The sequence below is a fragment of the Sinohyriopsis cumingii genome, chromosome 3 (assembly GCF_028554795.1).
Source record: "Sinohyriopsis cumingii isolate HCF-2022 chromosome 3, ASM2855479v2, whole genome shotgun sequence".
Lineage (NCBI taxonomy): Eukaryota > Metazoa > Mollusca > Bivalvia > Unionida > Unionidae > Sinohyriopsis > Sinohyriopsis cumingii.
Window position 1 is genome coordinate 99,958,836 of NC_142963.1, and position 16,149 is coordinate 99,974,984.

The window sequence follows — 16,149 nt, forward strand, 5'->3', positions numbered from 1 at the left end:
CGTCTATTGACACAAACAGTCCTAGTACCATTGCAGGTTCAGCCTTGTGTAATAATGATTCATATGGATGAAAGCACAGCCTGCTGATGTAACTACATCCTGCCATCGTTCAGGAGGCTGAGGGTTTGTGGCCCACTCAGGATCAGCTATTACACATCATTATCATTAGTGGCAGAGGACACTTGATGGAAAGGGCATATTCATTCTGTCTGGTAAATCCACTCTGATGAATTATTTCAGAAGTAAAGGTGGTACAAAATCTCCATATTTCTGCTACCTGGACTAGGATTTTCTAGGTGGTGTTATCAACAACAAATCCACGTTCAAGTTTGTCATATTCCAATCAGACTATTACTAGACTCATTTCCCAAAGGAATCTACTGATACAAATCAAATGGCCTCTTGATTCATTAGTATACTGTTGAATCTGTACCTGATGGGATAGACCACTCGTGGATCCATTTGCAACAAGGTGGAATGCAAACATCCCAACCTAAATTTCTAGATCTGAATGTTTGGGTGACTACAATCTATCTCTTCAACACATCTGATCTCAAAGATCTTGCAAAATCCTCAGGATTGCTCCCCTCAAGTGTAAAAAATCATGGGTAAATGACTTCAGTGGAAATTCCAGGAAAAATCATGACCTTTCTCACCTGCTCAACAAACCTTAATGGCAGGAGTTTCATCCAAACCCATATCTGTTGAACTGACATGCCCCAGGATCATATCAAACAAGCCATCAAGGGGCAAACAGTTGTCAGAACAAGTAGAGAGAATCACTTGAGCAAAGTCAGCCACTGAAAGTGTATAAGAGGAAGTAGTTTGCTGACAGCATTATGAGCAAGGACACATTCCTCTGCTTAAAATGTCATCAACCCAAGTAGCAAGTTTTTTCCATCGGCTTTTCAAAGAGAAGAATTTAGCATCATGATAAAAGGGTATTGTTCCACAGTCTCAAACATGTTGTGTCATCACAGAAGGGATTTGGAGGATACATTTTTTGTCACAGGATGGGGTATGTGAAAGTCCCAGCAGCGATGAAACAAGTGCTGTTTATATATAAAAAAAATCGACCCTGATTTGTGATTTCAGCCCTTTTTGACATTTGTATGCCATTTTTATACCTAACGTTGCTTGGCACTATGTAGCCAAAATTGCACAGATGTGCGGTTAAACCTCATGCATGCATACATCTATACATCCATCCACCCATCCAACCATCCATCCATCCACATCCACATCCACATCCATCCATCCATCCATCATACACCTTGTTTCTGCATTAAAGGGACCATCTTTATTAGAGATGAGTTACACTTATGTTTTACAGCATAAGAAGAATAAAAATTGTAGTTCTTGATATGTACAAGATCACTAACCAGTCTTAAAATGATGATTGCACTTATAATCCCCACTGATGGCATTGATCTAGAAAAATGCAGACATAGATACAAAATATGGATATAAAACAGTTGGCTGTAAAATTAGTATCAGTTAGAATTATAGGTTACTGCATTTGTATGGGAAAATATGGCATTTTTGTCTACTTAAAATTTTGGAGTCAAATTGTGTTTGAATGCGCATTGCAGCAAGTTTTCCGTTTGATCTGGAATGAATACGTTTTGGTATTTTTGTCGATTCTACGAAATTTTGTGATTATGGACTGGATTCATCTGTGCCAATTGTACATGAAATAAATCAGATTGAAGCAGCACGGGAGAAGCATGTTTATGTTGCAAGTGTGTTTGTTGTGTCATTGACTATTTGAAATCATAATATGGGAAAGATATGAAGTGTTTCAATTGCAATTATCAAAATTCCGCTATTGAATTTAATGTTTATTTCATTTTGAGTGCAGTAAGGAGGATGTAATTGCACTTGCAATATAGTCGAAATTAAAGTACAATTTCGAAAGGTGTAATCAAGCATTGAGGGAGGTATCTATCATTGGGTGCTTCATCATTAGGCAATGCCCACAGATTTACTTGGTAACAAAAGCCTTAACTATAGGATAAAGTTAAGGTAAATGACGGGTATCGGGGATTAGTTGTTTAATTAACTTAAATCATTTTTCCACATATACATTGATATAACGTTGTACATAACTGAAATTTCAGTGGATGAAGTTTCAGAAACTAAGTTTATCTGGATGGAATAAAATCATTTTCATTATAATTAATTGCTTGGAATGCTGATTTTGAAGAAAATAAAAGTAACTGTGCTCAAGATTAAATGTAAGGTGATATCAGAGACAAACTAGAGGTTTTTTTAGTCTGACAAAATGATTTTGATGGGGATGCCTTGGAAATTTTTAATAATTCTTTTCATATTTCAGATCCTGTTCCCAAACACAGCATGTGAGGCAGGAAGCACATCAAAACTATTTAAAGTAATAAGTGATGATTTCCAGAATGTTAGCATTTCCACTGTTCAGAGAAAATACTTCAATGAAACAAGAGGTAGGGAATAAAAAATATGCTTGGGGTACAAAAAACGCTTTTTCCTGATGCCTTTGGTAGCGGGGAAAAAAACACGTACATAATCTATGTTGGTGTTACAATTTTCCCACATAGTTGCCAAATGTCCCATGAATGGTACTGATATGTTCCATTTTCTATCTACCCAAGAAGGACTGCATTTTGGACATTTCCAATCAGGATCGGGCTTCTATGCAACTTTAATCTTAATGGTACCCATATTTAACTGTTCACTTTCATAATGCCCCACTCTGAAATATATTTAGCAAACTAATTATTATTTTGTTGGAGTCCATGTGAATGTCTGCACAGTCATCTCTATGCCTGTAAAAACGCTAGATTGACTTCATCATTAAAGTTTTTATATTTTTCTTGCGTGCATTCGACTGCTAGCTAAATACAGGTGTGCTTAAGAAAGGGAGTCTCTTGTTTTTATTGAATAGATTGCTATTGGAAGTTTGGGTTTCCAGTGTCAATTTTTGAGATTGCTAGCACATACTTGGAGAATGGTGTTAGAAGTTTTAGAATTTTAATGAAACATTTTACTTTTGTTTGTTCTAATCTGGGTTGTTGCGAAAGTAGAATAGATAACAAGCAGTTAGCATAATACATCATATGCAATTAAACACCTGAAAGTGTTTTTCAAAAGTGTAGCTTGGTGCAAATTTTAAAATACAGTGTTGCCATAATTAAATTGATGTTTCATATGATAAGATTCAGGTTTTCTAACTATACAATTTGTCATGTAATGTTCACATGGCAGCATTTAAAGTGTCAGGTAATAACAGTTATATCTGACTTTTTGTGTAATATCTCATGACACCATTCACATATCTAACTTTATTGTAATGCTGAGTTTTTAAAGTTTTGTGATTAATAGAATAAAAAATGGAAATGCATACTTGTAAATGTGTGAAAATTGTTGCTTTAGACACTATTAGAGTTTGATGAAGGCGCCTTGTGTGGATAGTGCAGAATAATGGATGCTGATATGCACAATTCACCCTAATTTTTATCTGTGTACCAAAATAATAAAAAGTTGGTCAGTGGTGCATACTGATTAGTGGTTGTGTAGCCAGAGTTTAGGAAGCAGGTACAAATGTGGACTTGTGCAAAAGAATTTTTTTTTAAAAATCATTTAATATTGAAATATGTAATGCCATAAAAGTCAAGAAAAAACAATGAAAACAAAATAGATTTTATAATTTGTTACATGTACAAAATAAAAGATGCAGACAAAAGATATTTATTTTTATTTTATTTGAAAACAAAATCAAAGTATAGTTTTTCAGATTTGTAATTAATGTTATGCACACCATGGAAATAATCTTGTAACTGGTACCTCGAAAAACCTATAAAATCTTCAAATTTTAAAATTTCACTTCTAACCCTGTATACTGTAAATAATGCCGACTTGCCAACTCTTAAAATTTTGCTGTAAGTCTTACGAAAATTACACTTAAAATAACGACTTATGGCATACTAGCTAAAACTATGGAAAAATGATAGTTGCCAAAAAATCCAGATAACTGGTTCATCAGTGTTTTATTTGGATCCGGGTTTCATCTTAGAATTAGTGAAATTAGTCACAGAACCAGACTAACTTTACATCAGCACCCCAGACGCTTTAACTCTTTACCTTCTGCTAACGCATATATGCGACCATAAAAATAGCGTTGTAACCCCAGAGACGCATATAGAAGCTGCTAATAATAACCTCTCTGTCCCAGCTGGCTCATACATGCGTTTCCGGCCAAGGGTTGGGAAACCCCAGATACGCATATACACGTTTCATATTAAAGCTTTGTATTGGATGAAATTACAAACATCCGTTCTCTTTTATAATATTTAGCCAATGAAAATAGTCCTTACATAAAATGTTGAACGTATTCTATTAATAGTTTTACAGCGTATAAGCGGGAAATTCTATTGAAAACGAGGTCAATGGTGACAGTAAAACAAAATGTCAACATTCATGTATTCCGACGCTGATTCTGATGGAAGTTTTGAAGGATTTGAAAGTGATGATATTGATTTTAACCAGATTCAAGATGAAGGATTGGACATTAGTATAAGTCCTGTTTCGACACCTAACATTTCAGATTTATCTGAAACGCGAGACAATCAAATCTGGTCGGAACACGTGAGACCGGTAAATGTGGATGACTGTACAACAGTTTCAGGGCCAGCATCTATTTTAGAAGAAAATGCAAGGGAAATATATTTCTTTTTACGTGCTTCAGACAGCATCATAATAAATTACCAAATCTGCAATAAAATAGTGGACACATTGGTGTGCAAAATAGTGGTGAGAAAAGTAATCTGATATACATTTTAAACACATAACATTGAGATATATTTTTTTTGTTATAAATATGTGAATATAAACATTGATTCATGTGGATTATATGTACTTGTTTGTGGAAATGAGTGGCACAAAACATTGGTAAGTGTTTAAAATTTTATTTTACATTAAATTACATAGTTTGCATGGGACAAAATTGATACAGAAAATGTAGACAGCATGTAAATAACTCAAGAAGTTCTCACTCAGGCAGCTATTATGATGCTCTGGGGTTCAGCCTACAAACTGCTGCTAGAAGGCAGGCTGCTAATCAGGCTTAGTAGCCAGGGCAGCAAGTACTTGCAGAAGGTAAAGATTTAAACTGCACCTATTTGTTCATGCGATGCGTCTGCATGATCAAACTGTTGATTATAGAATTTTTTAAAATGGCATCCAGAAAGTATTGCATTTTGAAGACGAAAGGGAAAATAAGCTTCTAGAAAAGTGTTAATAATCAACATTGAAGAATAAAAAGGAGCATTCAGATACTTGTGAATAAAAGCTGGAAAGGACACAATTACATTTATTGGAAAGGACACAATTATGTTTATATAGCAACAAGCCATTGAGCTGCATAGGGCTTGGAACTAGAGTTTGTGCAGCTGTTCTAGTGGTAAATAAAATCTACACGTACTTTACAAACTTTTCAGTTGAACATAATGTTTATCGTCGATGCTTCGATCTTTTAATTATGTTTTCCAGCTTTACAATAGCAGTTATTGATATTTTGTTACACCTTACTGAAAACTGGTCAATCGTACAGAACAAATCAACTGCCTTACTGAGATGGACTCATCAGGGTTGACAGGTCTGATAATGGCACAGAATGTAATGCAGTGTTGGCATCATTAGTGTGATTCATGTTGTAAAAAGTGCAGAATTGTTATGAGGCATCTTTTTGAGTTTTTTAACATGTTGGATGAGAAAGGGCAGATAGAGATTGCTTCTTAAATTTAAAAGAACTATTATAAAAGTTATGTAATTCAATGCACAAATTTATGACTTCCCATGCTTGTTGCAAGGTATTTCGAGTAGACTTTGCAAATCGTTTACAATGGAATGTAAGACATAGAGACTAGATAAAGTTTGTGTTGTATATAATGAGTATCTCTAATGGGTAACAATTTAATTTTAAATTTATTAGTTGAATAATGTCTAGCTTTTGCGAGCCTGGACATTATTTAACGAGTTTCATAAATTTAATATTAAATCATTACCCATTTGAGATTCTTTTTATCACATAGTTTTATTTCAGTCGAAATTTAGATAGAAGAATTAATAATTTCATTCATTCTGACAGACGCTATACCTTTTATTTGCTGTGCTTAAAAAATAGTCCAAATCAGATTGAAATAGTAAAAGTATATTATACAATTTTGCTAACTATAAATCAAAGAATAAGCATCCTTCCAAATGAACAGAACATTTTAGAAAATACAAAACATCTCTCAACACAAAATGTCCAGTGCGTGTGATGCCACATTGTTTGATACGGTGCACAGTACCAGTTTGAGTTGGCCTACACAACACAGTGCCAGTGTTTATGTTGAAATTCGACATCACAACTAAACATTACATTTTTGCAATATTTTTGTGAAAATAAGATAGATGCAGAAATAAACATATTTACTGTAATATTTGCAGTATTTGATTTGGAACATTAGTTTGTACAGAAGACATAAACAAATTTTTGAGTCAGACTTGCATCACATATTTACCACGTAAATATGCTGTGGTTAGATAAAGTTCTGTCAGTTTTGGAGACTGTTTTTTTTCTACATTTTTCAGTGAACAAAGGTAAATTTATTTACTTCAGTAAGTTCACATTTAAACCAAGCTTGTATATAAGGTGGATTCCATGCTACAGATATACAGCCCCTCCATCCCCAACCCCACCCTTGCTATCATCTGAGAAATACCTGTAGTTTTACTTGTTATTGTTCTTGTCTCAGGGGTTTTGCCATTTTTCATGTTATGATATGTTATACATGACATAACAAACCCCTGTGGGGGTAAATTGGCAATATTGAAACAGGTGAGACCATTTTCCCCCAGTTTCCTTTTGCTAGTCGAATAAAAAAAATGTCAGCCAAAAATATTCAGCGAAAACAAAAAATATCCAGAAGGTGGGATTAAAAAGATTTTCCCATTATTGCAGCCAATCAGTAGAGAGAATACTACACAATAATTTCATGGGCTTATTTAGACCAGTCAGAATCACATAAAGTGATAAGCTAACATGTTATAGTATCACAAGTATTTAACTGCACACAGTATAGGCAAAGTGTACTGACTATGTGATAAATAGCACTTATCAGTATGTTCTCTGTGTGAGTTCTGGTACTAATCCACTTCACATTTAGATATTTTTTTATTTCTTGCTCTATCTTCACCATAGACATATTTTGCACTTTGTTTTTGTTTAACTTTGTTGTATGATAAACCTGTTGATGCCATCTTATTTGTCTGCCGTATGGTCAGTTGTATTTTCAGTTCAACTAAGTACTCAACTTTGTTTATGAATTATGTCAATATGATATTTGATATTACATGTTGTAATATACACATTACTTCCCTGGGTATGATGAGTTTTTATTTTTAGCATCCCCACCATAGTGACTAAGTTCACATGATACTTGACAGATTTTACTTGCATGTGTCATTGTTCTGCTTCTCTATTTAAAGATGTCAACACAGTGGGCATATATTTAGGTGTATGGGTTGCAAATTGGCTCATGGCTCTATCCGAATCTGGTACTGATTGTAGCAACACCCCATTCATGGGCACTTTGATGCAAGACCTAGACTATTGAAGATAGTAAACACCTGGAGATAACTCTGTCCCAACATGTCATTGTAGTCATTGTATATCCACATCCTTGATTGTCTGTCACACACAAACTGCTCTGCCAGTTCATTTGTTACATGCATCACAGGAGGCTTTGTAATTACCTCACCATCTCTTATGAATCCAGTGAAGTCCAGAGAAGACTTAGACTTCTGCACATTAATTGTAAAAGCTTTCTGGCATCTGGCATCTGCCATCTCAGTTTTATCCACTTCCACCTATTCTGTCAATAGCTACTTTTATTTCCCGCATCCATTGATCTATCAGTCAATAACAACTAGCCACAATTCAAAAACTACCTCACTCAGTCTGGTCAAGTTGCTAATATGCTACATAGCTTTGATAGGCAGCTTCAGGACCTAAGCATCAACAGGCAATTCTGCACCAATGACACATTAAATTTTGACCTAGCTTTCTACAAGACAAAAGACTCCAGTAATAATTGGCAAATGACAGAATTTGGTACATGTCCTTCTCTCATATAGGAGACAGCTATCCTCCGACTTTCAGCTTTGCAAATAGGCTTGTGAAGCCAATTTCTTGCATACATTTGGAACATTAGCTTTTATAGTGTCCACCAAAAATAATTAAAATTTGTATATATTACTGTTATGCAGTTTTCGTTCATGTCAGGAACACACTAAAACATGCAGAGGTGAACTCGGGTATGCTCATCATCACTAGATTTTAATGTGACTATATGAACAGTTCAGTGCCTCTTTATTGCTATTAAATGGCAAGTTTTTCTTGAAGATAACTTTGTGGTTTTAAAAAAAAAATCTTGTCAAAAATTAATTCAAGTCCTTTGTTTTGCTCTTACTTAATCTATTGCTCATTTGAGCAAACTCTTGCTCATGTGAGAAAACACTTGCTCATTTATGAAAATCTTGCTTATGTTAACAATTTTTGCTCATGTGATTTGAATAGAAGCTGATGTTCATATGATTTCTAATTAATTTACATGTTAAAATGCAAATGAGACTTGCATGAGTTAGATCTCATGCGAGAATCTTGTGTGCCAAAGAGTACTATGCAATTTGGAGTGTGAAGCCAAAAGATGTGGCAAACATATTGTTTTAGCTTGTGTGATAATGTATGTGCTCCTAATGTATTATGATTAGGTAAGCATCATCAGAAAAACATAATTTACTCTATAAACTATTTTTCAGTACCTAAATTTCTATCGCTATTAGTAAAGGCCTCAGCTCTGAAACAGTGGCAGTCTCATTGATAAAGTCTGGAGAACAGTTAAGTTGGAAACATCTGGAAGATTCTGTGGGGAATTAAGCAAAGAGGTTTTTACCATCCTTAAAATATGGATGGTTGATAAGAAACATCCTTTAAAAAAATGGAGACTTGTCATATATTTTCATGCCAGTAATAATGTTGATAACTTTGTTTATCAACATCATGAATGAAAATTCTTCAAGCTCTGAATCAAATAAATAAGAATAATTTTAAGTGAGTTATAATTTTAAGTGCGTTATATCTCATTACATACATTCACATATTTTGTTTGACTTTAAAATATTTACCAATGAAAAATATTAATGAAAAACAATGGAGACAAACTAAACAAATAATAGGTAGCCTTTTTGAAACCAGTGCAGAAGGAATTGAGCATTTGCTGGATTGTGAACTGGGTAAGACCATTTTCATCCACAATCCGTAGTACGGAATGTAGTTGGTGTTACAGATGAAACCATTGAGGCCATTGTACATGCATTCCATTATCTTTGGACAAATGTGTATGCTACTCTCGGCAGACAGATATCATAGGTGTGCGTATAAACACGACAAATTTTTAAAAAAATCATGCCTAACATGACATTTATACAAACATCCAAGTGCCTGCTATCTTTTGCTAATAATTACTGAACATTTTCTTACAGTTGTCTTCTTCTGACAAATTCACATATTCTCTATGGTCCAGTAAGCGATAGATGCTAAACACATCCAAAGACCACAAGATCTCAACCAGAACTTCTTACTACTTGTACTGAAATTGGCTTTATAGATGTTGTGACTGCAGAGTCTTGACATAATGTATTGTACTCCAACAGGTATAGATTATTTCCCATGGTCATGATGTATTGTACTCTAACAGGTATAGATTATTTCCCCTTGTCATGTAGTCTGAGGTATATCATGAAAACTCTATTTCTCATTTATTATTTAGAGAAATCTCTGGTCTGACACCTGACTGACTCAGCTGTTTACCACTTTTAAATAGCTTGTCTGAAAAAAAAACATTAGTTAAATTTGGTCTTTAAGCTTATATTGTCATAAATGAATTTTGATTATGACTAACACCAAGGAGATGATCTGGCATCTGGTTTTACATCATGGCATGCAATAAGCTCTTTTTCATAATATGTGGTGTAGTATATAATATTAGAGTAAAATTTTAAGTGAAACTCATTGTGTATTTTGAAAATAAAATTGGAAATGTGTTGTTTCCATATCCACTTTTTGACATGTAAACCCATGTATGTTTTATTCTTTAGGTCTTCAGAATGTCAGACAGTTGAGCATTCCTGAGTATAATATGGTTGAAATGGAAGTTGCTTCAAAGTAAGTAATAAATATAGGAATGTATGGATGGAAAACAATCAGGGACTGTGCAAAAAAGTTGCATTTTGGTGTAAAATGTAACCTTGCATGACTCGAAAAGTGATATTCATGTCACCCTGTATCACTGACTATGGGGTCAGAGAATTCAAGAATGCACTTAAATGTGACAAAGTTGAGAATGCCAGAATGTTGTTTTTATAGTCTGTAATATTCTGTCATTAATTAATACAACAACGATTTTGTTGTATCACATGACAATAAAACATTTACATATGCTCTCTGCTTGATGAATCTGGCTCTACCCAGACTGCTGTGACAGTAACAGTAACATTTCTGGTTGTTGTTCTCCGAATAAATATGTTGAGAATTATAACTCCTTTCAGGTTTTTGCAAAAGAAATGTGACTTTCATCTAATATTTTTGATTTTTGTATTACAACATTAGAATGTTTGTTGTTTTGGTCATTACACGAGTATTTTACTTCTGAGAGATTTATGTAGTCCTGTGATTACCAATGCCAGTGGTGAGTACCAGGTTAGGTTTTATGCATGTTTAGTTTTGTGTCTTCTATCAGCAGAATATAAAACACATAATGATTGTAAATACTTGCATTTTCTGAGAAAATAACAAAAATGTCTATCAGTTATCATTTTCATGCAGGTATGTCATGATAAAATATTGTTTTAATTTACAAGGCCAGCTGTTAAGCAGCTACCATAACTGCCACTGCACAGTGGCCACAAATTTCCAAATTTTTTATCGGCAGTTGGCTTTGGCCTCTCACCCCAACATAAATGTCCGAAAGTGGGGTTGGGAATATTATGAAGAAACCTGGATTTGAGAATGGATTTTAACCAAATCATCTTAAGGAGTTTAGGTTGCTTGAAAAATCTAGTTGTACCACACTAAGGGTTGTATCTTGAAGGTCAAGGTCACATTACAGTATTTTACATTTTCCATCACATTTTTCCTTATGTATAACTTTAACACCTTAACATCAGTAGAAGGTGTGTTGTGAACCACATTGGTGGTGCTTTCTTCAAGGCTAAGGCCTGACTCAATTGTTTTCGTTTTTCATCAGTTTCTTTACACTGTAACTTTAAAGTCATTGAGATTAATGGATGAAACTTTGCATGCTTGGTCGTCATTACTAGACAGTGTGTTGCACACATTTTGGGTCCTATCTTCAAGGTCAACATTTTCACTGTACTTTTGCATTTGCTTTATAATTTTGAAACTTTTTGAGATTAAGGATGAAACTTGGAATACTTGTACATCATCATTAGTAGGTGTTTCATGCATCATATTGGGGTGCTATCTTCAAGGATAAGATTCAGTATTTTGTTTCTTTCATACCTTCTTTTTTACTGTATAACTTAAAAGCTGTTAGGGATCATGGGATGAAGCTTGATGTACTAACCATGTGTCTTGGTTTATAAGTCACATTATAAGTCCAATTTGAATTTATTTTTTAGCATAGTCTTGCGTTTAAACACAAGTCATGTAGTGGCTTCAGTTTTGTACAATGAAAGCAACTACACAACTTAATACTACTGTGAAGTGCATCTCATTTCCCAAAGTCCTTACAATCACTAATTTTCCTTCAGCTGGTTATAATGCAGGTGAATTTCCCAGCATATTAAAAACATGGGAGTTTAGTTCTTATTTTCAGTGTGTGCAAGATCAAAATCATTCTGTTTCCTCTCATTAATAACAAATTTTAAAAAAACTATCCACTTTCTCCTCAACATCAACATTTGATTTCTGGGCTAGCTATGATGCGAGTGCATTCATCTGAGTAAAAGTCTGTGACAATATTGCATAAACTGTGAACATCATCCAGCTGAAGTTTTAACGGGCAGCTCCACATAAGGAATATTGACGTGGCTTGTTTAGGATACTTTAAATTAGTCTTCATTCTTGATTCACTTACCATATTCAGTATCTGTATAAAGGTGAGACAAATTTATAGTCCCCTGATTGTAATAGATAGGTGAGGGCTCCCAGTTGGGAGTAAAATAGCTTCATGTTGTGACTGATTTTTGCAAATAACTGACCACTGTCAGGTAACCTTGGGATATGCACCCAACCTGTTTGTTATGCTCAAAATGTGTACTACGACATATGTCCAGTTTGTTGTCTTTGACCAGATTATATTTGGGAAATGAACGAAAGATAAAGAACTTCTAAACTGAGGAAGGTAGGTCATTCTTCCTCCTGCTTTTATTTACCCTTTCCCTATATATTTGTAGGATCTTAGAGTGGATAACCTATATTTTTAGATAATAGGCATTCTCTTGCTGGGAAAGTGTGCACCCTCCTTCCATATAAAAGAACGAGGAGCAGCACCTTCCTAGAGAGAGTGGCTGTGCCTTCTGTTCAAGGAGAATTTATTGCCTCTCAAACTGAGATTCAGATTTAGTGTACCTCCTTCCCACTTGTTGTTGTTGTTGTTGTAGGGTTTAACGCCATTTTTCAGCACACGATAGTCTATACATGGCGGCCAGTATTAATGGTGGAGGAAGAACCCGGGAAAACCCCAGAAAGAACCACCGACCCACGAGAAGCTACTGGCAAGCTTTCTCACATACCCACATTAGCCGAATCCGAGATGGCAGTGATCCGTAACGGAGAGCGCTTTAGACCACTCTGCCACTCGGGCCCCCTAACCACTTGTAAGAGCTGCAATACTCATTATGGGACATCATTTCAAAGCTGGGATTGAATGCACCCCCTCAAATACAGGAAAAAGGGGCAGCACCAACCCCAGCTTGAATAAGTTACAAGTAGTGCCCATTCACTGAGAGTTGATTGCAGCATGCACCATCTGCAAGGTAGGGCCAGCATCCTCTTTTGGCAATGGGCAACCTGTGCAGTCTTGATATATTATTCAGCATTCTAGTTTCCTTTGTTTCTTAGAGGATTCCTCCTAGAGATTACAGATGCCATTAAAGGGTTGGAGTCCAGTTGACTAGTCACTGGTCATGTACTGGTTACCAGCCACCATTTACCAGGCACTGGTTAAGTAACACTGGGTACTGGTCATGATTTATCGGTATTCTATTACCACTCTCAAGGCATTTTCAATGGCTGCTTGTTTGTTGAACACCAGTCAAACCAGGCAGATTCAAATAATGTAGTCATGGGCCTGCATCAACCCACCCACACACACACACTACTGATCCTACTAGCATTTATACTCTACTGTGAATAGGGATCAGATTTACATTCCCCCTTCTTGTGTTCCTTTTACTCATAAGGATGTGGATCAGTATTCCCTTTTCAGGAAAAAGGGAATATTGATCCACATCCTCACATTGATTCACTGGGGATTAGTCCAGAGATGGCTGATCAGTCTGATCCAGGCCCAGAAGAGTCTGGTGCAGTGGGGACATGAATGTACAGGCTGCTGACCATGAGTTGTGGAACTGCTGTTCCTGGATTTACACAAATCAGCTTTTTTAACATGGTGGCTATACATAGTTCAAGTCTCACAAGCATAGAGGAGGGTGGGGAAAACAACTGCTGCGTAGAGTTTGGTGGCAAGCTTGATGCTTCTCCTATCCCAGACATTTGAGCAGAGTCTGCCAAATGCTACACTGGCTTTGGCTATCCTAGTGTTGACCTCATTGTCTAAGTGGACTGCTTGTTAGAGGGTGTTGCCGAGGTATGTGAACCTGTCTCCATTTTTTAACTTTTGGTCATTGACACTGATGGATGGTTCCAGGTAATCTTCTCCAGTAGCTGGCTGAGGCAGAACCTTGGTCTTGCTGGTAAAGATGGTTAGTCCGAAATTGGTGCACGCTGTGGAGAAAAGGTCCATGCTCTGTTGCATGCCTGCCTCTGTGCTGGAGTTGAGGGCACAGTCATCTGCAAACAGGGAGGTCATAAATGTTCTCAACTTGGACTTTGGTTTTGGCTTGAAGCCTCAGGTTGAACAACTTCCTATCCAAATGGTATTGGAGACCTACTCCCACATCGTGTCCTTGGAAGCATCCATCAACATTGTGGAGAACTTGAGGCTGAAAAGAGTGGGGGCTAAGATGTATCCTACCATTTGTAACTGCAAAGGGTTCGGAATAGTTACCCTGGTCCTAGACTCTGGCAAGTATGCCATCATGAAAATGCGTCACCATTTCAATGAAGACTTCTGGACATCCAAATTTGGCCATGATCTTCCAAAGGCCTTCCCGGCTGACAATGCTGAATGCCTTAGTCATGTCCACGAAGATGGTTTATAGCTGGACATTTTGTTCAAGACGCTTTTCTTGCATCTGCCTGGCAGGAAAAGTTAATGTCAGTGGTGCCTCTCTCCTTTCTGAAGCCACACTGACTTTCTGGCAGTAGGCCATGATCAAGGTGCTCTGTGAGTCTGTTCAGCAGTAGCCTGACGAGGACCTTACCTGCAATGCAGAGTTATCGCAGGATTGGCAATTGCCTTTGCATTTGTAAATGTGGATGATGGATGAATCTTTGAATTCCTGGGGTATGCATTTCTGTTTCCACATCCCACAGAACATCTCTATTAGTTTTTTCACTAGCTTAGGCCTACCAGACTTGTAGATCTCAGCTGGGATGGAGTCTGCTCCTGGAGCTTTCCCACTAGACAGGAGCTCAATGGCCTTATGAGTTTCCAGCACTGTTGAAGGGTCAGCCAATCTCTCATTGCTCTCCACCTGGGGTATACAGTTGATCACTTCATCTTCATCATTGATGGAAGAGGGTCTGTTGAGGACACCATCAAAGTGTCCCATCCAGCGATCCAGTATCTTCTTCTAATTGGTTATGAGAGTGCTGCCATCAGAGCTCAAGAGTGGAGTTGTGCCTGATGTTACTGGGCCATAAACAGCATGAAGAGCACTATAGAAATTCTTCATGTCGTGTCTGTTGGCAAAGGACAATATCTTTTGGCTCAGCCATGTGTCCTGCGTTTCGCGCAGTTTTGTCTGCACAGCTTGGAGACTTTGTTGAAGGCATTTTTCTTTGCAGCAGACTTGGGGTCAATGTTGTATGCACGATGGAGATGATGCTTCTCCTCTAATTGGTAATGTATTTCTTCACAGTTCTCATCAAATCAGTCTCAGTGCTTTTTCACAGTGATGTCAAGGGTTTCAGATGCAGTAGAGTACACCAGATTTTTGAAGGCCGCCCAGCATTTCTGTGTCATTGTTATCAGAGTGCCATGTCTGCCAATAATGCCCTCCAACGAGATGTGGTCCTTGCCAACTCTGCCATTAAAATCACCAAGCATGATCAGCTTGTCTGACTTTGGTACTGAAGCAATCAGAACTTCCAGATCCTGATAGAACTTGTCTTTGGCTTCCTCCGAGTTGGTCATGGTTGGTGCATAAACACTAATGAGTGTGGCTTGCTTTTTTTCATGTATGGGTAGCTTCATCATTATAAGCCGGTAATTAAACCCCTTTGGTAAGATGAAGAGCTTATTCACCAAACTAAACTTGACAGCGAAACTAACTCCAGACTCACAACATTCATCAGTGCCATGTCCACTCCAGAAAAAGGTGTAACCAGCCCCAACTTTAGTCAACTGGCCCTTGTCAGCCAAGCGAGTTTCACTCAGGAGTGCCTATCTCTGTCTTATAGTGAACAAGTTCTCTTGTAATCAGAGCAGTTCTTTTCTCCGGTCTGTCAGCCTCTGCACAATCCAATAGAGTGCGTATGCTCCACGCACCAAAAGTGAGTGGAACCTTTCGGGTTTCCTTTGTGTGTTTGACCGCAAAAATGGCGTTCCCTCCAGCCGTGGTAAGCTGGTCAGGGTAGCTGAAGCAGGCTTTTTTTAGGGTACCTTTTCTAGCCCCTTCCTCAGGCTATGGAGGTAAGCAGCGCTATCCTGAAGAGGTCTGCTTAGTTGCTCGGATGGCTGCTGACATCGATTTCTGCTT

The 16,149-nt window shown here is 36.9% G+C and overlaps 1 protein-coding gene across 1 annotated transcript in view; it reads left to right on the top strand.

Moving 5' to 3' along the window:
- Nucleotides 1-16,149, top strand: part of LOC149803388 (mutS protein homolog 4-like) — a 182,656-nt gene that overhangs the window by 60,041 nt on the left and 106,466 nt on the right. Inside the window, exons 6-7 of the mRNA XM_089953095.1 lie at nucleotides 2,339-2,462; nucleotides 10,180-10,246. Coding sequence (XP_089809221.1) covers nucleotides 2,339-2,462; nucleotides 10,180-10,246 — 191 coding nt within the window. The remainder of the gene's footprint in view (nucleotides 1-2,338; nucleotides 2,463-10,179; nucleotides 10,247-16,149) is intronic.